The sequence below is a fragment of the Tinamus guttatus genome, unplaced genomic scaffold (assembly GCF_059628265.1).
Source record: "Tinamus guttatus ecotype Peru unplaced genomic scaffold, ASM5962826v1 Tinamus_guttatus_pri_ptg000314l, whole genome shotgun sequence".
NCBI classification, from domain to species: Eukaryota; Metazoa; Chordata; class Aves; order Tinamiformes; family Tinamidae; genus Tinamus; species Tinamus guttatus.
The window spans coordinates 1,588,106-1,611,790 of NW_028288848.1; the positions used below are offsets into that span (position 1 = coordinate 1,588,106).

Below are 23,685 nucleotides of genomic sequence, written 5' to 3' on the forward strand. Positions count from 1 at the left end.
CCCTCCAATTTTGCCAGGAAAAGGGGAATCTGACTCAAAAGTGGAAATATCTGCTTCTTGTCTTAAAGCCAGGCTGTGACAGGGATGGACCACTGGTGACATTAAGGCAACGTGCACTAACGCACTACAATGTTCTTCTCTAAACTTTTGTTAAGTAAGTATTTATTAAAACAACCTGGTAGCAGCTTATACGATAACAGCAGGAAAAGAGAGATTGAACATTTAGAACATAAAAGCTGGTTTTGATTTATAGCCTTTTATTATATTCATTTGCCTTTCAATGCTGTCTCTCAAACAACACTTCTGATGTGTAGGTAAACAGAGCCAGATATCCATGGTACTGCCACTGTAAATCTCCCTTCCCTTGCAAAATCAGATCCTTCTAACAACTTGGCTTCACCTCACTCACCAGCTACAACTTTAGATGGTCTCTAACGTGCCTGCTTAGATGAAGCTGCAGAGGGGAAACTTTGGCAATTTTGCCTTTTTTGGAGAAAAACTTGTTGTACAAACCTGCAGATAAAACTGAGCCATAAGCTTTACTGCCTAGCATTTCTGCCTGTTGCCTACAAAAAAATAAAGACAAAAAAGCAAAAAACCTCCAATTCCAAAACACCAAAAAAATGACTGCACACAAACGTGAGCGCACATTCTGTTTCTCAGTGTCCATAGCAGGGGAATATACCTAGGGTTTCCAAGGCACTGTAATATTCTCCCCAGCTTGACCAACAAAGCCACCAGCACTGACAGGTGACCTATGCATTACCAAAATAACATTACATGAGCCTGTGACAGGATAAAAGTCTTACCTAAGCTTGAATAGAAGTCAAGAACTGCAGGTGGAAAAACAAAAAAACCTCTGGAATTACAACAGGCTCTTAATCATCTATGTGATCTCACATGATATTTTGAAAACAAGATTTTAATTGTTACATTTACTCTTTTTTTCCCCTCTTCACTGGAAAACAACCTTTTAAGTCACTTTAACTCAGAACAGACAATGCCGATTGCATGATTACACCCCTGCAGATTTTTGGACACCTGGCATCAGGAGATGTGACTGCTTTCAAACTTTTAAAGTTTAACAGGGCACTTCAATCAATGAAAATAAAATGCTTCAGATAAATTAATGTGTAAGCTATTATAAAGCTTCAAATATAATACGAGAAGGCAAAAATACTGCGTGAATACTTACTGGCAAGAGGCGTTCATGGCGTGGAAGGTCTTGGAGAAATATCCCTTAGAGCATTTCCAAATTGCCTGTATCACTTTCTGCTGCCCAACACAGTGTGTCACTGCTGTGCACTATGACTGCCTTCTTATAACCCTTGCATAAATACAAACACCCTGAAATATGACCCATGAGGAAATTCCCATTTCTACCATGGGAAGCAAAAAATTAAAAAAAAATAAAAAAAGATTGTTCTGAAAGGGGAAACCCAGCTGAAAGTGATCTCTGCAGTTCATTTTAAGGAACACATCCGAACCAGTCAAACGTCTTCCAAGCAGAAAGAGGTGGGGGGAGCCCACCCACGCTGTTTTGTTGGTTCAGCTTTCTAAACTGCCCCTACTTTTCCCCAGAGCAGAATGCCTATGATATCACGTCAACTTATTACTGATCTCACTCCTAGGTCCTTTTTTTGGCTTCTCTGCAGAGATGCCAGCAAATCATTACCTACAGTAAGCCCTGTCACCCCACACTTAGTTAACTGAGTTCAACTAAGCCTGCAAATATCAAGGGAAATGCTTTTAGACAGAAAATCATTATAAATTTGAACTGAAAATGGGCTAAAATGCCCTACAGCTTTAAGTCATGTTCAGCTGCCTGATCTTGCGCAAGCCGGAGGACAAGGTCTCCTTTCTCCCTAGGGCTATTTGGCTATCACCATATCGGCAGGTAAACACATCACTAGTCTGATGTGATGCTGGCTATTGGGAATTTTCATTCTTGAGTAATACTAACAATAATATTTGGACATGGTTTAAAGCAGTGGCCTATCTAGCAGGGATAGAGCAATATTTAGCTAGCTCTATCTGGTCCCAGCACAAGGAATGATGCCTTTTGAGCTCCTCTATATTAGTGTAAGTTACAGTTAAAAGTTTAATATCAGAAAACTAGCTTAAGTCAAGGCTATTTGCCAGAAGCAATAGGAAAAGCATTTTAATATGATTGGCCAGATCACTAACTAGTTTACTCTGTAAAGACATTATAAGCTTTAGGCAAGACTTTCAGGCCTGGTAATTCAGGATAGTTCCATCAAAATCCGCTCAACAACTCTGCTTCACTCGAAGAGAGCACCTGGCCTGCCTAGTCCCAGTCCTCCAAAGCTACCTCACTCTTCTAAAGAAGACTTCACCTGAGTGTGGAAATCTTGTCAAGACAAAGATACTGAAGATCAAGTAGAATCTCTGAGAAAAGTTCCGAGATGTATTTTGATGTGTTTTCACATCACTAGATTAAGTGTGAAACAGGCAGATACTCATTTTTTTTTTAATAAAGGTCTTTACTAGTGTCATGCTCAAGTTTACCATAAAATAGTCATTTAATTCACACAAATTTAAAATTTGACTTCTGAAAAAATATGCTCCTCTATCACAGTACTGGTAGGAAAATAATTATAATAGTAATAAAAGTAACTTGGCACTAATTACTATGCACCTAACTTCTTACAGAATTTTCTAAAAATGTGGAGTGCATTAATCGGAAAAAGGGTGACTATCTATTCATTTATCAGTTTAACCAAAACAATAAATTTGCTTTTTGAGCTAGTTACAAACTCTAGAGAGAATATAAAGAGTACAAATGCAATATAACTATCGTAACTCCAAAATACAGTATCAAGACAACACATAGCTAGAAAGGCACTACTGGTTTCTATTGAAGTAAATACTCCCAGTTTTTGCAAACTCCTCAAACAGAAGTTAAACCTAAACCTCCATCTATTACTGAGAGACATAATTCCAGCAATTCAGCATTTAAAATTCTAGAACAAGATCTTTATCATTAACTTCCTGTTGGTTCAAAATTTCTGAATCACTAAGCAAGCTTGTTTTTCCTCCAAGTAGAAAAACCTGAATCAACACAGGTCCCAGCTATTCTAGCATTTAGCTGTCATTTACAAAGAAAGATTCTTTATTCCAGCATTTTAGTAAGAACTCCTCCAGTTCTAGCTTCAGAAAGATTTTCATTTTGAATTTTTCCATTTGTTACATTTATATGCTATTCAGCTAAACTATCTACAAATATTGATTCTTAACTTACCCACCTTATGCCAGAACCATACCCAAGTAGATTTGGCTTTCTAATTAAGCACAAAGCAATTAAATTGCCTTCACTAATGATGCTCACAAAAGGGGACTGCACATATTAGACCCAGAAACGTCCTTAAATTGCTAGAAATTCAATTTGTCACTGGTCACTCCCATAATATGATGCCCTTAGGAAGTTTCCAAAGTCACTGTTTCGTGAGCCAATAATTTAGCAATAGAAAATTTGAAGTCTTATGATTGTAAAATGGAAAAAATCTGCTTTCTGGGATTGCCATGTCCACTCCTATTAGCAGTGGGCACAACATATGAACAATTAGTCAGAAGGAACAACCTTTACTGATCTGGTATCTGAACCTTAGATCACCAAAATTTCTCCTCCTTTCACAAGACAGAAAAATATAGCAACTATTTCCTAAGCCAGAAAACAAAACAACACCCCTGCCCCCCGACAGCAACAAGCACCATAAACACAAAGAGAAAACAAAGGACCAACATGGAACAAAACAACACAACTCCATTGATTCCCACCGGAAGCTAAAAAGGAACACTGCCAATTTTCTTAGCTTCATGTTTGGACTTATTTTTACTGTCTGGAGTGTTTAGTGAATGTGAGAACTGAACAGCAAAAACCAACCACCAAGATAATTTCCTTTAATCCTAATGCTGATGCAATTTGTGATCTCTCTGTCCTTCCTCCTAGCCGATGATAACATTGGTTCCTGAAGTTACATTTTTCACTCTACTCAGCCTATGAAGCAGCAAACACCGAAAGGTTTCCTCTTCCGAGTGATGAAACACCAAGAGCAATAGAAGATTAAAAAAAGAAAAAAAAAAAACGACAACCAAAACATGAATGAAATTAGATGGAGAAAGAAACGGCGGTGGGGATAAATAAAAAAGTAATAAAAAAACACATAATGGGACATAACAGTTGAACATTACAAAAGAAAAGTTCACAGCATCTCTTGAGTATGAAGTAATAGTGGAAGATAGGTGTAATTTTGGAAGCTTTCTTTGCTTATAGGCTGAATACATACATTTTCAGCACCCATAAATGAAGATAGTCACACTAAGGAAAATCAAGACAAGGTAATTAGTGCTTTCTGTATGACTGGCCAAAGGCATTTGTTTCCTCATTAAGATCCTGCATATCACCCATGCTCCAAAAACCCCAGCTTATACAATATAAAAATCAAGTATAATTACATTTCTATCATTAAAAAACATGCTACTGTGCTACGATGATTTATCATCAAGACTGCCCCCTCAATGGCACACCCTGATCTCATGCCATTGGCTGCATTAAAATGTTTTCAGAAATAAAGTTCTTTAGTGAGCATAGAGACCACGCAGGGAATCTGCTTCTTCTCACTGAAGCGTGGGTCATCCGACTGCGACTCAAAATTCGTGGCCACCACGTAGTTGACCCGCGTGAGGATCTGCATGATCTCCAGTTGTTTTCCATGCTCATTTAGGACAGAGCACAGAGACTGCACAAACCAAGAGCCTCTTCCAGGATTTCTCCAGGAATAATAACCTAACAGAAAAAGAGGGAAGAAGGTACAGTGAGTTGTTTTACCTCTTTTTCCTTATTGCCATGTACTAAAAAGTGGAACAGCACAGAGGTATAAATTTATGTGAAAGGTTCTGAGTGAAGGAGTAACTACACAAATGGAAAGTTTAATTTTCATCACTTGTATGACACACTGAAGCTGAAAATATTGTGTATTCCTATCTCATTGATTGTCTCAGCACTATAGCACGATGCTTTGTGAAAATGCAAGAAGAGAGTCCATGCTTCTCCTTTCCAGGAATACACTTTGTGCTGTTACGCTTCTTCCTGCCTTGAACTCACATTCAACCTACTCACTAAAATGGGACCTCTGAAGGACAGGATTCCCAAGATAGCATCACATCTGCCTCCTGTAGTGTCCGTGCCTTCTCTGCCCTGCAAAATCTGGGCCATATTGCTGCTGTTCCAGTTTCAGCTACCATAGAAGGTGGGGGGGGACAGGCACCACTCCAGGGACTTATGTGATTTATCCACCAAGGTACAAAGCATCAAAGAAGGTCAGTCTGTAGTACTGGTGGAAATATTAACTGCAGCTGTTACAGGTAAGGTATAGACACACCAAGTTCTGCAGAACTAACATGCTTTACATAACTATTACAGTTGGAAACTGTCAATTGAAAACCTAAAGAAAAAAGCAGCTATTTTTTCAAGCTATAGGGATTACTCTAATTAAAGAAGTTCATCTTCTACCTCCAAACTGTCTCCTGAAGAAGTTGCTTCAGATTATTATTATTTTTTTTAAAGAGTAATCTTCAACAAGTACTTAGGATAACTGATTTGTGATGACAACTGCCATACATAGCTAGCAGTGTGAAGCCAAGTATCTTATTCGAAGTACTGCTTCTGTGACAAGCATTTCCATACTGTTAGCTCCATAGCACTATAGTGGGAGTACTTCCCTTAGATTCTAAGTCTTCACTAAAAGAGTGAAGGGTGCTAACCATGGTACATTCAGTTTCTGAACAGTAATGAAAACCAATATGGCACTTCTATTTATATTCTCCCAAAATAAAAAATGGTAAGAGTGCTCAAGAGAAAATTTTAAAAGTTTGAAAGAGTTTTTCATAGAGCATGATTCTACTTCTTTTTTATTTACTTATTCATACCGATGAGCTGAAAATGTAAGTGTAAAAATGCATGTCTAATTTAGAGATACAAATAGTGCAAGCAAAAATGACTGCAAGTTGTTAGGCTTTCCCTGCTGACTTTTTAAATTCTCATTTATTTTACCTGGCACAGTGGAATATGCAAACAGAAAATCTGCTTCTACTGGAATTTTGTATCTAGGATTAGCATCTGTCTCCAGATTGTCATTTGCAGGCCCAGAGTCAGTCTGTATCCCTTCATCAAATTCAGAGCCTCGGCATGCCTGAAACAGCAAAGAAGTAGCCACTAACACTTTCTTTCTTTTTTTTTTTTTTTTTTAAACTGGCACAGCTTTAAGAAGTACTTTGCATGAATTAGAAACAGAAAAGTAGTGCCTCAAGTTATTTAAGTGTTTAGTGATAATGTTTATGGAAAAAAGTGGCTGGCCATGACTAACTTTACAGGAAGAACTATATTTGAAAATAGGTAAGGTAAGTAGTGGTCTTGCAAGCTCTGGACATCAAAGGATTATCAAGATGCTAAATCAGCATTCATGTCAGTGCAATATCCAACTTACTCTAAACTATGACCAATTTTCTAGCGTTGTCCTCAGCACTCAATTATTACATAATACATTAACTTACAGACCCTTCTAGAACTGACAAACAACATAAAATATTACTATTGCAGTGGGGAAACATGTTATATTTACCTTAAGGCTATTACCTGAATGAAAAATAATTTGGGTTTGCCTATAAGGCTTTTACATTTGTCTCCTCTGAAGAGTGCAGTCAGACTTTTGATTGCCATGGGTCCATCTGTGCCATAGATAAGGCCTTCTTCCCCATGGCTTAGAAGGATACAGGCAAAACAAGCAGCATCACCATGATCCTCCTCAGCAGCTGTAAATCAAACACCATTTAGCCCAAAGGAAGCAATATCTTAAAATGTCAATTAGCAAATATATCTTTCAATGGTATCTTGGTATCTACTTGGTATCTACTATCTACTGGTATCTACATCAATGGAAGGCACAGAAAAAGCAGTAGATGAAGATAGCACAAGTCAATTTTCAATAGTGTGATGAGTACATCTCTACACTCTTCACCTGAGTGAGCCTAGCCCACTGGAATAGGCATGATGAACCACACTCCTCAGTTTAGCATGAGGAAAATACAAGAAAATTGTACATATGTGAATTTATGTTGAAGAAAGAGGTGGGGAGGACGAAACCAAATCCTCCTACATAGGAAATTGCACTTTACGGGACCTAAGCAACCCGATCTAATTTAACTTACTCTAAGTAGGGGGGTAGACTAGATGACCTTCAGATGTCCTTTGCAACCTAAACTATCCTATGATTCTTAATTATTACCTTGCCTCAGTAATTTTTCAATATCATCACGGCTTCGATCATTGTGTATGCAAACCTCAAAACCCAAACTTCTAAAACTCTTAGCCAGATCTCCAGCATCTTTATCGGTGCCATTGCGTGTGCCCATTCCTGTCAGAAAACAAATAATACAGTTGATGGCATATAAAACAATTTAAAACAGCTCATAGGTTTATAGGTAACTTCCCAGGTTTACAATTTATTGACATGATGACATTGACACCAATGTCATGGTGACATTGTTTTAAAGCACAATCTTTTAATAACTTTCTCAAATAACCTGCTTACATTCAAAGAAAATTGTGAGATTCAGTTTAATGCAAGAAAGGCAAGCTTCAATGACAAAATACATCTTGTCCTGACAAATGTTGCTTACTCCCAGCATTTTGCACCGTATCTCCTTTTGGCTATGTAATATAATACATGCATAAGGCATTTCAAGAATAGTTTAGAGAGTGTTGAACAGTGTTAAACAAAAACAAAATAAAAACAGACACAACAAAAAACCACACTCATAGTAATACCTTTAAAATCCCTACCAAAAACTATGAAATTGAAGCAAAATAAACCTGCAGTTATAACCCCATATAAAGCTGAACTTAATCTTATTTCCTGAGGTATCTTTCTATATTGGTAAGAAATTCCACTACGATGTCCACAAAATAGAACCATGTGAATAACATGCAGTTGTGTCTTTTAGCTGTAGCTTGGTGACAGAGAAGTCACAACATGGGCTGCTGTTGCAGTAGTTCAAATTTTAATGACAGAACCTTAAACTTGCGGCAAAGGTTTAGTTTCAAGCTGACAGACCTCGCTCTAAACAGACACCCACAAGGATGTTCGAGCTGCAAAGGAGATGCCAAGAGCCGTTCTAATACAAACATATAAGTAACAAGTGTGTTAATGAAAGAGTAAAACCTCTAAAAACTTGTAGTGAATATCAAAGAAAAAAGAGTTACCTGTTTTCTCCTCAAAATTTTTGTTGTTTATAATAATACACTTCCCAACTTTCTTGTAGTCCATGTTATACTGGAACGTGGGTGTAACAATTCGGTACTGATTACTGAGAGAAGACTTGGGCTGCTCTTCTTCTCCATTCTTCCTTTTTCTATGTGAACCAAAGGAAAACACTATTAGTAGCTGGTCATATGCACTATGGTTGCTTATCTTGATTCACACCATTAGGGCTGCCTACCTAATTCGTCTTCTTAATATTTGCGTTCCTTTATACTTCAGATAGAGATTAAAGATAATAATTCTTCTATTGAATCTTGTGATTCTCATGCAGCAGTTGCTGTATAGTATTGGACTCTGATGATGGCAAAACCACCCTAGATTGAACAGTAACCAGTAACAGTATATTCAGACCTTGACCTGAATCTCACAGATGAAACAAATGGCCTAAAACTTAGGTCAGGCTGGCAGTAACTTTTTGCAGACTAGGGTCTTGGACTTAGGTGCTTTTTTAACCATGGCTACAAACAGCTAGTAAGAGGTTAGGGCTTTCTTAGCAGTGATTCCAAGTTCAACAAGCTTAAAGTCAACAGCCCCCTCTAAATTCTTTGAGGAACACAGGGCATTTTCTGCTTATAAAAGTTTACATATGTGAATAGCTCTTGCATTAACTTGGTCTGACAATAGTCAGAACCTATGCAAAAGTTAAATGCATTTACTGCAATCATCTGTATCTTAAATGCAATTAGAACAACCCCAACCTCAGACTTTCCTGAAATATGAGGGGCTCTAATTCATTTTGAAAGAGATGCAGAAGGAGAGCATGAACCTTATCAAATTTATCCTAAATGAAGTATTAAGCATCCAAACCAGTTATGGTCATCATTTGACACTCTTGCATGACAAGCATGAGGAACTCGCCGGCATTTTAGGAGTTTTAGAATAGACTTTTGGTCCAAGCAGATAGCTTCTGACATGGTTAGATCTCCTCAAGCAGAACTGAAGCCAGTGAGATACTACAGTCTGATTCCACCCCAGCAAGACAAAGTTTTTGGAGAAGGTTCGATTAAAAATAACAATCCAGAAAGAGCAGAAGAAAGTGTAGCCCAGCAGCCTGCTTCCAGTATATTTCTTGCTGATATCTTAGAGGGAAACACAGCCCCTTCTATTTGCGCAAGCTACTATAGTTTGTTTGAAACTTAATTGAGGTTACGTTAAAAATAAATTCAATTATTTTCATTATTCTCACACCTAAGCCTTTCTGAAGGATTACTAGCTATTTGCTTCAATTATAGCCTGTAAACATGAAATTGCTGCCAATTGATTTGAATGTTTAGAAAATATTTTCTTACCTTCTCAATTTAAGAATTGCTGTCTTTAGCTCTAAGTGTTCCCTTTTTTCAACTACTAAGAGAAAAGACAAATGGGAAACCATAACAAACCTGCTCTAGATTATTCCTCATTTTGATATGCTACTGTAATTCAATTTTATAACAGTCTTCCCTTGAGTAAACTCCTGCTGTTATAAAAGGCCAAGCTTAATAGCTGTATTTGGTAGACCTTCTCTGTACTCTTCCACCTGTAACCATACTCATATCATCTCTTAGTCCTCTCATACAGACTTCAAAATAAGGTTTTGAATGGTCTCCACTTGAGGATTTCATTTGATACTTGGGTAGCACCATTTCTGCTAGCAAATGGCAAGTATTGGTATTCTCTTCACATACTGCTGCTGCTAGAGGGCTCTGGGAGCAATAATTAAGTACACTTTGCCTCAGGAAAAGACTTCAACCATTTTCAAGAATTATCCATAGCTGGATGATGTTAATACCACAATAGAGTTTCAAAGAGATTCCTTATTTTAAACTAAAAATCCCTCTGGTACAGTATTGCTACACAGATAGCTGGCAAAAAAAGAGGAAAAGAAATTTCAGAACAATAAACAATGACTGGGGTCAATGAAGAGGCTAATTTTAACAGTGCACATCCGATTGGAGCTTCTACAGGCTTCACTGACTTCCTAGGCAAGCTCTATGACTAACAGTGGTTGCCACATACCACAGGATTTTTTTTTTTTTTTTTTTTTAAAAGGTGTGTGTATCCAAATTTCCAGTCATGTGCAGACCAGGAACAGTTATAAACTCTCAAAACAGATCTGTATCAGTGGTACAATATCACCTTACCCTGTTCATTTTTCTGAAATGTGGCGGATGAGTTAATTCTACTTCAGAAGTCACACAGACCTCTTACCATGCAAAAAACCTGATTGAAAATGCAAGTCAAGTTAAGTGGCATAATTATGTAGCCAAACAGTATTGCCCCTGACCTCTGGCACGTGCCCACATCCATGAGGAAATATCCAGGCTTTAAGGGATGCAGCAACTGCTGGTATTCCCCAAAACAGGCCAGAATCCATGCTGTACAATGCCAAGTGCCACAGATGGCCTCTGCTGTATGGTTACAGCACTAGGCAGCCTATCCTTTTCATTCCTCCTTACCTTTCCAGAGGAGGATGTAGTTCTGCTTGAATGATTCCTTCTAAGAGGAAGGAGCATATCAGGTACTAAGCAGCCACATTTACTGTAGGTTTACGCCTACGATTTATTTACTGGCAGAAAACAAAAGAGTTCCAGAAAGCTCTTGGTACCCATCCAACCTGGATGACTAAGGAAGCAAACCTCATGCATATATATAGATATGTGTGTGTATATATATATTCACATATATATGTAATTTGGATCTGCAGTCCAGACCTGATTATTTTTGAAGCTTCTGTTCTCTGTGCCAAAAGAGCAGGATATAGAAACTGCCCAACTGGACTGAACTGACTGATCAGTCAGGTTCCACTCTACAGCTTAAACCAGCTAAAATCAGTCCTTGCAATAACAAACAATAATGTAATCACTACATACATAATAGTCCTTAAAGAAAACTTCCCATAAGGGAGAATTCTGTCTGTGCCTTGCAGCATGAAGTTCTATAGATACATTTTTATTTTCTAACCTTTAAACGGGGTACATGCTAATATAAACTTTAGCAGATGTTGTTCTTAAAGTCTGCTAACAAACAGAAATAAAAACAAGAATGTTATAGGGTTTCCACAGGTTTATTATATGTTTTATTAAACTATTTGTCTCTCATTTTATTTCTAACTACCTGATATCTAGTGCTTTTTATTTACCTCTTTTTGGATTAAAACTTCTTCAGACTAAATGTAAATTTGTATTTTATGATTGTTCCCTTTTTCTCTAATTTTTAATTGTAACTGCACCGTAATTACTCACTCCGTTTGTGCTCCACCTCTTTTTCCTTAGAGAAATATTCCCCCTATCACACTCTCACACATTTCATGTTCTCTCCTTTTGGTCAAGAGTTGAACAGAAGTGAAATGCCGCTCTGGCAGGCTCAGAGAGCTCACACATTTTCATCTTTACTGCGTCTCTAAATCTAGGCCTTAGACTTGACAACCATACGTTGTCTGGGAACGCAGCTTCATGAAGGCTACTCTTTATCGGTGTCAGCCCTGGGAAAATCATTGCTATCAACTTCTCACATTTCAAAAATAAATAGTATGGGAAAGCTTGATTTTTAGTATTCTGTTATTGAAGTTTTCAATACCAAAGACCAAATTTCTCATCACTGTGAATGGCTAAAATTCTATAAAAGTCAATTGAGATGCATTAAATTGCACCAACCTCGTCTCTGATCCTGACCGCCTGCAGGACTGCTAGCTAACATCATAAACTTCCTTTCCTGTTCCACTGTGAATAAATCGTAAGTTTAATGTATAAGGATACTGGGATTTAAGGGTTTAAAAGGCTAAAGATGCCCCAATAGCATTTAAACAAAGGCTATGTAAAACTCTTGACCAGTTTGCTTAAAGGAGTCTCCTAGCACCAGTAATTTCTTCTCCTTTGGTTTTTTCATCATACTTTCCCCTTCCTGCTGTATATTGGAATTTCACATTAGTGCAATAAAAGGCAGTGTGCTTCCTTGGATATTCCAGTTCCTTATCACATCTCTCACCTACAACACCCAACTCCTGGGCTCAGGTCTGCGAGTCCTCCAGAGCTCCAAGCAATTCAGTGAGAACTGTCAGCTCAAGTCCAAGCGTAGCATGATATATTTCCATGGGAGATCTGCATGTTTATCACCTTGAACTCACATTTCCTAAACATTACCCAATGCTTAGGGGGAAAGCCAGCATACCATGAGGAGAGCTCAGCACTGCTGCACTCTGGGCAAAGTGTGAGGGCCAGTGTCTGCAAGAGGCTGTTGCTCTAAAAAGAGCAGGTCTGCTCTAGGGCTGGGTCCTCTTCTTGCCAGCGCCATGTTGGGCAAGTGGGTAGAGTGGCTAAAAGGGAACATTAAAAGGAAGAAAATGCCTTCTCTAGGGTAGAGACCATTACAGCAAGGCATTTACGACACCTAAGTATGAGCAGTGATTAAGACTCATGATAACTTACAGTCCATAAAGCTCTTCTGAAAGCTTCAAATTCTTTGCTCTACAATATTTTTTTTCTGCTCCCCCCGCCCCCCAAGAGGAAGCTAATGTGTCTAACCAAAGAGAACTCTAAAAATGAAACTATATGAGTGTACCTGGGCTTAGGAAGCAGATATATTCCCTCTTACTCACAGGAAAATTAGGGACTTTTGTGGCTACCCTTTAATAACTGATAACAGGGTTTTGTTAAAAAGAAAATGATTACCTTTAAAAAAAAAAAAGTTTACTCTTTCACAACCTTCTTTCCAAACTTCTAGCTTTAATATTTTTATTCAATCTAAATTCACCATATTTACTACATCCATATTTACTGCACACTCACCTTTCTTTGGATTTCCTGCTCTTGAAATCTATTGGCAACAACAAGCACAGGACACTCGTGAAATCTGACTAGAGATTTTTTAGATCTCAAGTTCTTTAAGGCAGACTCTCTGTTCTTTGTCACATCCACTTTGGTAAAGTGACATGCAGATTTAGAGCAGCATGCAAATAATGGATTATGCTGTTGTCTTTTCCTGTTAATGTTGCATCTAGCTTGCAAAGCCGCAACATTTCTGGACAGGGAGAATGTGTCTTTACTTGAATTGCTTGGCTTTTTAAAAATGTGAAATCTCTTACTAATCAGATAGCAGAAACTATATGGGATAAGGACTACATATTAACCATAACACACATTACTAATACAGTATTTTTTATATAAAATATATAAACATGTAAAAGCAAATGTGTATATAAAAATGTATATGTGTATAAACATATACATACACATCTATATGGCATTTATTCATATCACACAAATTCTAATCTAACTACTACTAAAGGATTTTAACTGTTCTGTTCCAACTTTATGATGGGATGCCGAGCTGGCCATGGTTTTAAGCACGATTTGCCTAGACCTCCTCCTACAGCAAGGTCCTAGAGGATGGCAGAAGGCTTTCCACATCAAAAGGACAGAACAAAAACCTAAAATAACTTCCTTTTACCACTGCATCCTTCTGTAGAGGGTCTGCTGTTAATGCCTTTTCAACCACTCCCTTGACAGAGCTTAAATCTAATTGTAAACTATGTTAAAAAAAAAATAGTCCCTCACAATCTCTTTTTAATGAAGGTGAATGAATTTTTAAATTATGTACTGGTATTACAGTAAACTGAAAAGCAGTTTAAAAGTTCAAACAATTGCCTCGTGATAGACCTTCAATAACGCAGGAGAGTGTTCAAGTACTATTGCATACTTTCAATGTCCCTACAAAAATCTCTACTGGCTGAACATTTTTAAGGTGACCCATTGACTTTGGTAGACTAGCACTACAACATAACCAGCCCTTAGAGAAGGCTATTCCTAAATATGAACCGGAAAAACAAGGAAGGAAAATAAAAGAAATTTCTAATTTTAAAGTCAGAATCTTTTCAACATAATAGAAATTTTCATTTAGAAGGGTCCTAGACAACAGAACACAAAATTTTCCCCCAAAGCACCTAGACGGTATTCACTAATATTGCTTATTTTGGTCTTGCACAAAAATGCACAAAATCCATCAGCAGTGATTTAGGCTGCAGTAACACAACATCAGCAATACAACAGAGAACAATAAAAATCACTCAGGAAGTCCTAGATTTTTGATCCTTTTAGTGTTCCTGTTTTTCCTTTTCATGAAGTTTTACATGATGGCCAAATGCCAGCCTGGTAACACTGCAGTCTAAGGTTTCTATTTTTCAGTGTGACCCCTACGGCCTGGGCACTGTCTGCTGCTTCAAGCCCTGCTCTGCCCCAGTGTCTGAACCTCCAGAGCCCCTTTTGGGAAGGGACGCACTGAAACGTAACAGCCGCTGCCCTTGTCCCATCACACACGTCCTCCTGAAGGCGCCCAACCCTGCTCCTAGCAGCAGGCTTGCTAAAGCCAACAGGACTCATCAGGCAGCAAAACAAACACCATCCGGTCAGGAAAAGGGCCATAACAAATATTTAGATCCCAGGCCTTTTTAAGTGCCATTCAGTTTGTCATTTATTGAGAACATCTTTGGACAGACTCTCAGCTCACTAAGGAAGGCCAGTTTCAAAGTCTTTGGCTCAGATGAAACTCAAACCAGGAAGATAATGAAGACTGCACTTGTTTCTCAGGAAATTCCCAGACTTCCTTATAGCTTTAAAGATTATCCTTAGGTTTGATTTTTAAAGAAAAGTATTGCATAAATAGCCTTAAAAAGGTTAAGAAAACAGTGAGAAATAGAGTAGTTCATATGATCAGCACTGGATCTTCAATGCATTAGAGTAAAACCATAAATGCCTGATGTCTGGAAAAGACTCAAGGTTAAATTTTACAGAATCAAAGATAGTAGGGCTGCGAGAGATCTCAGAAATCATTAATAAATTTCTCTGCCTAAGGCAGGTTGCGTTCATTAATTCAGTATAAGAGTATCATATCATTAACCTACTTGTGTTCTTATTGTGACTTAGGTAGCAGTATTGCTACAGATTTTGCAGAAAATTCTTCAGAAAATTTATTAAGATTATATGTTAACTGTGCTTTGCTTTGTTAATGTAAACTGTTAAATAAAAAATAAAATACAGAAAGTAAATCCACATTTTCAAGTCTTAGGTTCTCCATTACAAAATAGAGCCCAGACAGACTTGCCTCATAAAGCAATTGCAGTTATCATGGCTTCTTTACATAGGGACTTCCATATACAATAAGCTAGAGAATTAATTTAATAGCTTTTATTTATCCTTAGCAATCACACGTATGTAAAATCCCTAGGTCCAGAGCACGTGGGTTACTGCCATGTTCCTGGTGGAAACGACTGCCTGAGGGAGAGGCAGTTGTGCACTATGGAGGTTAACAGTGGATCTCAGTGCAGAGACACCAGTATGCCATAAAATCCTATTTATGATTATTGCACATTTGCTTCTCTGAATAGATAAATAACCCTGTACACGCATAAAGGGCTTAATGTCAGCTGTAAAATGGGCAGAGCTGCAGCCCACAGAACTTACTTTATTGAAGTAAATAATAGCCTTAAAAGTCTCTGGATCTTGGTTTAACAGTCAGGATAACAGTAGCTTATCAAGTTGCTCTATTTGGCAGAAGTATCCAGTAATGTTACCTGTGTGCTCCCACCGCCTGGGAGCACTGTCTTAGGGTATAACTTCTGACACACTTTGTACACTGTATATATACAGTCTTGGGATTGTTAGTTACATTTAAATGTGCCTTCCTGTCCTTCTGAACTACATGCTACAGGCTGAACATAATCCAAAATCAAAACTGTGGCTGCAATTTTATTTATTACATATAAATGAAACAGATGGAACCAGCTTCACTTTGTAAAAAAAGGATCAGAAACACTCTATTATGTCTAATATTGTGTTCACTGTTAACAGGACAGAGGGAAAAAAAGAGAAAAGCCTGGCAGCAATTTCTTAGTCTTTAGGCACTTGTCATTTTAAGAGTGATTTACAACATACATGACAATTTTGGGGCGTAACACAGGCAGCTAAGAGGACAAGAGAAATTAAGCTCTAGCCTCTCAACCCTTGATTGGCAATTCATCTTCAGGTTCCTAAATATTTTCCTGCAATGTATCTGCAGTGCAGGACTCTGTTATGCAACGTAGCATTCAAATAACATTCAAAAGGTAAAGTTTTACAAATAAAAGATAATGCATACTGCTGCTTGCTGAAAGGCTTTCTGCTCATTTCTACAAAACCTGCACGTACATGCTTTCCATTGGCATTCTGGAAATTGAAATCTTGTGGGACCACATCCTAGTAGTATAGTGTACATCGGCAATTCTCATTTATTCCATAAAATAAAAGAGAAAGCTCCTCTCCTCTCTCACAGGAACGAGCAACAATTAACCAGTATGTTTCTATATGGGCAGCATGGAAAATTACCCAGAATAAAGCAAAATCTCAAAAAAATTATTTCTCAGAGAACATTCTGGCTAGGATTAGCAACTGCAAAACGCCAGTAGAGTTATAGTTAGCTTGAAATAAGCTAAACTCTTCTTGGATATTGATTCCTGAGACTTCCAAAAAGGCAGCAGAGAAGGAAGGCAGGCGCTACCTCACACTCTACAGTACCTGGGCTCATCATCAAAGGGCACTCCGCACTGCATCGGAGAAGAGCTTCACGGCGTGCTCAGGAGCAGGCGCGATCTCCTCCGGGAGCGCGCGGAGCCACCATGCTCAGGGCTACGTCGGAGGCTGGACCGGGATGCTCTGTGTTCAGGCCCAAGGATTCGCCTGTGTCAGCAGTGGGTCACGCTGGACTTTTCTGTGGGGCTATTCAACCCTCCACGGCTGCTGCCTGCAAGCTGAGGTCACGCAGGCCTGACCTACCCATGCTGACAGGCACAAAACACAGCCCCATCGCTCTGATTCCACACTGCCCCAGCACGAGACTGCAGGAAAACAGAGCGGGTCTTCAGGTAGGACATGAGATAGCAAACTGTTAATAACCTGTCCTCCTTCTCTCAGGAGATTATACACCATCCCTACAATATTTACACAAACAACCTCTCTAAAAACAAACAACTCTGGCATACACCATTTACAAATCCCTTTTTCACTGTAATTCACAGAACTTTTAAAATATGTATTTACTCTTACAGTTCTGATTTATTACAAATTTGGATTCATTTGTTGTTAGTGGCTTAAAAAATTTACATTGCATAGTAGTTCTCCTCCCTATTTTGAGTGATTAACACAAGTTTACTGCTATGAAGGAGATAAAAGAAATTCTGATTCTTGACTTGCTACTGTGATTGCTATAAATACAGGGAAGGATACAGAATAACTCAGTGTTGGCTATGCTTCACATGAGAAGGTCTCTAAGGAGACTGAAAACAAATACTCACTGCAAATTAATGACTTCTTATACTTTGGACTGGATGCAATTCAAGGTACTTGGGCATTTCCCATAAAGTACACTGAAAGTCTCCAAGGGGAAAGTACAAGCACTGGTCAGTTTTAAACAGTTGTTACATAAGCAGTCCCAGAGCATTCCCTACAAGCTGGGTTCTAGATCTAACAAAAAATAAAATAAAACAACCACTAGTTTAAAAGGAAATGTCTGAATGTATTGTTTCTGAAATTACAGGTTCAGTGTTTCAGTGGGAATACACACTTGTGTAAAGTAGAACCCACAAACTCCAAATAAAATTAATTTGATATCATGCTAGACTTTGAAGCTGTGATTTAGGTTAGTAAGCATCAAAGTCAGGATACTTAGAAGTCAGTTAAAAAGGAGAGGGGAAGGAGAGAGGGGGGGAAAAATAAACAAATAAATAAACGCACCAAAAACACACCCATACCTTTACAGGGTAAACCAAGGCACAAATTGCTTAGAGCCATAAACGAAATCAGAGGCTGAACCAAGAGTTCAGACCAGATCTCCGAGTTCCAGCCCAGAGTATAACTTCAGTTAATTAAACATCCATCCGTCTCCTTTGCAAAAGCTAACCTGGTTATTTTTATTCTATCTTAGATAAGGATAAAGAGATACTTTTCTTACTGGTGTTTATTTTAAAAAGAACTGTAATACTTGGTGGCTAAAAAACATGGTACAGCACTGGAAAAGTTATGTTGAAACAGATGAAGTATCAGTGAAGGCATCACTTGGCTTTGAACACACCAATTTCAAGGCAGGAGCAGCTGACATTGACACCGCCCTTCACAGGCACCTGCCACGAAGCAAGTGCAAAGTCTCTACAGATAAAGCAATTCATCTATAAGATCAGGCACAGTGCTTCCAAAGAGCCCAAACAACATAAAATGGGTAACTTAAGAAATGGATAAAGATGTTAGAGGAGAAGAGGAAAAACAAACAAACAAAAATATCACACTTAAGCTTTGGGAAACAATTCTTCCAACAGTTCTACCATGTATCTCACAAGTTTCCTATAAACTGGATAAAAATAAACTACTGGCAATCAAAAATGGGTGGGAAATATCTCCTCGAAAGCACTGAATAATGACACAAGCACAAGGCTGACACGCAAAGACAATTTTCCAGTCTTGTTACAGCTGTCATTACAGCTGGTTATTCATCTGAATCAGGGATTTTCCTGATGAGATTCAGGTCTCAACAAATTAGGTGATCTAGTAACTTAACTTACTAGTATCATGAGAATTATACAAGATAATCCATTCTCATGCAAATATGTTTAAAACCAATCAACAGCAGTCTAACCCTTTTCTGCCTTCCCATATGCAAAGCAAGGTTATAAGGCTGAATGTCAAAAATAGTTTTTTTGTTTGAAAGATAAGGCTATTTAGAGAAATATGGCTATATTGAGACATAGATCATGAAATTAGTTACACTACTTCAGTAGCATCTGCACTTCGATGCTCTAAAACCTCAATAAATACCATATGGATGAAAAAAGCCCTATTTACCTGCAATCCTTTTTGATTTAAACACTAGTTTGTAAATCTTGGGCATTTAGTTGGCAGATATAGCAACTGCTGAACTATGGAAGACCAAATTTGCACAGATTTTCTTGGCAGACTTTCAATTTAATTAAAATGAAGTCTCCATTTTTAAACTGCTCTGACTTGGCAGCAATAAATACTTCATAGATGTTTTGTTGCTTTGCACTGTTAAACAGCCTATGTACTCTTGGTGACTATGAATCAGGGCACCCTACCAGTCTCTCCAATTCCTCACTGAAGTCTTGTTATAATTCATTTGATGTTTCTAAATTAAAGCCACTACAGAAGCATAAAGAGTTTCAGTGATAACTAGTTATTTGTAAGAATTTTTAGATATAGTTTTGAAAGCTGTTTTATGCTTCCAAAGGAAAAGAGGAATATTGAATGTGAAACAGATAGCAGGGCTGGAAGGAAAGAAAGGATTAAAGCAACCATCAGGCAAATGCTTCCATAAAATTAAATTAGAAAGTAATTGGTATCTAGATACTACTAACACTCACCCTCTACTACATTATCCTTCACTAAAGCCCACAAATGGTTATGAATGTTGATAGAGTAAACGCTAGTCTACCAAATGCTCGTAATTTTCAGATACACATTTAAAAAACAAACCAATTATGAATGTAAGAAATCCTAAATCTGTTTAATAATGTGGAATCAGAACTTCATTTTATTTCATGATGCTACTTGGATGCTAAAAATATATCTGGCTATCATGTTTCTTATCTCCCAATGCAGTACCCTAATGAAAGACACAAAATAAAGATACTAAATCTCGTGGGAAAGTCAGACTATTTTTACAGATAATTCATCAAAAAAATATTACAAAAGCACTCAGATAACAGAAAAGAAAGTTTTACAGCTTTTTTTCTAATCATCACAAAAAGAATTAATCTCTTCAAAACATCAGCCCAATTTTCTTTTATCCATAACATTTACAGCTGTGCTGAAGCTTGCCAGACAGCATCCTGCTATTTCTGCTTTCTGAAGCAGAATGTTTTGCTGAACTGCATCTCCCAGGAACTTCTCTCCCACTACATTTTTTTTTCCTGTTTTTTTGCAGTAAGCAAAAGTGATGCTAGCATGCCATCTGGTGGCTAAAAACACTAGAGCAAACAAAGCAAAGGTAAATGTTAATTCAAGATTTGGTCAAACACCTCTCCCTCCAAGCACTTTTTACTCACCAAAGTTAAGCTAGCGCTTTTGCCAAGTGAAGGAAACATACAGAAGAGAGAAGAGCCTCCCCATGCTGCAGTAAGGAAGATTTTCACTTCAATTTACTTCTCTTGCTACATAAATGAAACACTGTATTATTTCCTTGAAACTACTGCCCAGTTGGTAAACACTTCTCTTTGCTTGCTAAAACAAAACTACACAAAACTACAAACCACAAAGTTATAGTTATCTAAAGCTTTCTAGACACCTTTTCTACAATATAAATTTCATTCTGCTAAAGTGGAAAAGGCACAGATCCAGAAAGGTTCCCACTAAAAGTAAGTGTTACTAGTAAGTGTTAAGAAAACAACACCAGAAACTGGAAGCAGAATATATTCCCATGGAATGGGATTGTTCCAGGGCTTTATATAATTTCTTTTGAACATTGCTTAAGGGCTTTAATGCAAAATACTTGTTTAGAACTTATGTAAAACAACACATCCATCTGGTTGCTTTAAGTCTACTACATGGCCATTTCACTGGATAACTCCTAGTTTTCATGTAGTTATAAACAAACATTCCTTTGTCACCTTCACCCCGAGGTTCACGATTTTACAGCTCATATCCCCTCTTCCTTTATCCTCTCACATTCCACGTTTTTCTTCAAGTCAAGTTTTAATTTCTATAAGACAACAACTTTCTGTGTGCTTAGATTTTTAAGACATTCTCTGTCAACCAGATCATCCCTTTCTACACAATCATCACCTTCTTCAAAAGTCTCTGATAAGATTTTCTAGACTTCATTTTCTAGTGTTGCATCTTGTCAGTTACTTGGTATTTATTTTTCTTTCTAAATTTATTTAATCTGAGTTTTACTTCTAAAAAAAGCATTTCAAGTTATATATCCAAGCAGTTTTGCAAGAGACAAATGCCTTTGAACAATTTATTAAAAATGTGACAAAAATGCCACAAAAAAAATTTCTTTCCTTCACAAAGGGTTAATTGTAAGTAGCACAATTTAGCAATAATATTAGTGTATCACCTCATATAAAGAAGACCAATTCAGACATAAAACACACATTTTTTAAGTTTAGAAAAAACTAATAAACTTTTTCAGACAAAAGTTAGAAACAAGCATTCTCTATTTTGCATCATGGAAATCTACAAAAAATGAATAGATATGCATATCACAAACCACACTTCAGGAACATGAATATGAAAGAAAGGAAAAGTCAAGTGATTTTATCTAACTGCAAAAGTCTTCTGCATAAGAAGCAAAGAGGTATTAGCCCTACATTTGTTATCCTCATTAGATTCCTTTAAAATTATGCTTTCCATAAAGTTTCTTTGAATTAAATTGCTCATTTGAATGTGAACACCTAATTGCAACAAACAAAAAACCCTCAAAACCTCTATGCAAATATAAGTCTTTATATTTGCAGTCTGTAATAAAGACCTCTAAACCCAATAGGTTCACAATCTGAAGTAGTAGTTTTTCACATTCAACAGCAAATTCTACATATCTACCTTTCATTTTTTTACATTTTCTATCACATTTATCTACTACTTTCTACTATCTCTACTGTAATTATCTACTTCCTATTTCCTGTATTTTTAATTAAAGCAATATTACACTTCTTTGAAACATCTCACTTTTTAAAAAGAAAGATTTTTAATTTATTCTGCAGCAGGTTACCTCTCTAGCCCCAGTAAAGCTTCTTTGTACTACAACCTAGATAGCACATTCAGGCTTTAAATCAACTTAAATACTCAGCAGGGGATTCCAATATGTATTAGATTAGCTGAGTTGAATACAGTAAAGCAGGTAATTAGTGACATATTTAATTCCAAGCTCCACCCAAGGGCAATGTTTAAGTTGATGGACTACAGCTGATTCTAAATGAAGTTAGTGGTCTCTTAGCTACCAAATAAAGCTGTTGGGTGATATTTTAGGTCTCGATAAATGAGAGCAGCCTGATAACTATTCAGCTTTAGGGTACAGATTAGATACACTGAATTTACATGGTGGCCTCCCTCTCTAGATTTATCTGGATTGCTGCGGACATGGCAAATGGGACAGTAAAGTCCTCTTTCAAGAGTAGTATCATAACTGATATAATAACATCAAGAAAAAAGCAGTAACTTACCTTTCAAAAAGTGAGAATCTGCTACTTCTATCTGGTCTTGCATCAATCACATCACCTTGGTCTACCTCACCTCTCTTTTGAGTGGAACAGTCAACACTGGTCTCCTGGTGTCCTGACATCTGCAGGTAAATGCATGAGAAAGTAAGAATCCCTCAAGAAACACTATTAAAAAAAAATTCTATAAAACACATTATGATTTCTAGGTGGCCTAGCTCTTAACTTCTGTCTTTTATCAGCCTTCATATGAATTTTATATTCTTCTAATGATGAATTAATACCTGGACATGGTCTTCAAGAAAAGCAAAGAGTTGTAAGATGCTTCTGAGGAATTAAAAGGCATATTTTTCCTGCCATCTTGTAGCCTATTTTGCAAATTCCAGCAATTTCCCCCACAATACCTCACCACGAGCTTGGACACCCTCACCCATCCTGCAGGAACCAGGGGTTGTAGGAAAGGAAACCAGATCCCTTTGGCCCCAGGCTCTCCCTGGGGAGACCAGCAGCAGCAGCTGCTGCCCTTCCCCACGCCTAGGGGAAGGTATACTTCACTTTGCTAATGTATATTTCATCTAACGCGGAGGAGGCCACCCTTATTCCTGCCTTGCAAACCCCCCGTGTAGCCTTCACCAGCTGAAGGCCTCGTCGCGCACTGTGCAAGACGGGCGGGCTGCACTGCCCAGCCCGGCAGCGAGCACGGCGACAAGGGCCGCTCTGAGCCCCGGAGAGCCCCGTGGGGCACCGGCACCTCCGCGAACCCACGGGCCAAGCCCTGTTCCCACAGGCAGCCGCCCGCGGCCCTTGGCGAGGCCGGGCTGAGGCGTGCGGAGGGACGGGGCGTTAAACCCGGGACGGCCGGGCCGGGCCCGGAGCACCGCGAGGGTCCGGAGGGTGCGGGGGGAGGCCCGGGGCCCGCCTTGCCTTGTCACGGCGCCGCTCCGGTGGCAGAAGCGAAACCGAAAGCGCCGCCCGGCCCGGCCCGGCCCGCCCCGTTCCCTCCTCCTCCGTGAGGCCGCCAGGCCCGGCCCAGGCCGCCCTGTGGTAAAAAGAATTCAACCACGTTTATCACCATGCCCTGCTCCTCACGGGCAGATTTACTAGTTCTAGAGCAGGGCCTGTGCTAACAGGGCTATATATTGACTTTCTTTTTGAGAAGGTGGGGTAGGAGGAAGT

General features: G+C 38.4%; 1 protein-coding gene across 2 annotated transcripts; it reads right to left on the minus strand.

The window, feature by feature from the left end:
• Positions 1-4,542: 4,542 nt before the first annotated feature.
• On the minus strand, positions 4,543-22,634 carry CASP7 (caspase 7). 2 transcript variants are annotated; one of them, XM_088528624.1, is made up of 7 exons: positions 17,120-17,263; positions 16,862-17,023; positions 8,282-8,430; positions 7,305-7,433; positions 6,656-6,831; positions 6,074-6,212; positions 4,543-4,807 (listed from the first exon to the last, which is right to left on the minus strand). In XM_088528624.1, exons 2-7 carry the CDS (start codon positions 16,894-16,896, stop codon positions 4,584-4,586), a joined length of 852 nt encoding a protein of 283 aa, XP_088384750.1. In that variant the 5' UTR covers positions 16,897-17,023; positions 17,120-17,263; the 3' UTR covers positions 4,543-4,583. The 2 variants fall into 2 exon arrangements, with proteins under 2 accessions (XP_088384750.1, XP_010215551.2); XM_010217249.2 differs by lacking the exons at positions 16,862-17,023; positions 17,120-17,263 and adding an exon at positions 22,516-22,634.
• Between the last annotated feature and the right edge of the window lie 1,051 nt (positions 22,635-23,685).

Coding starts and splice junctions, on each gene's coding strand:
- CASP7 (XM_010217249.2), bottom strand. CDS start 22,634: ATGTCAGGACACCAGGAGACCAGTGTTGACTGTTCCACTCAAAAGAGA. Junction 8,431..22,515: donor AGATTCTCACTTTTTGAAAG/GTAAGTTACTGC, acceptor TGGTTCACATAG/AAAAAGGAAGAATGGAGAAG. Junction 6,832..7,304: donor TGAAAAATTACTGAGGCAAG/GTAATAATTAAG, acceptor TTTGATTTACAG/CTGCTGAGGAGGATCATGGT.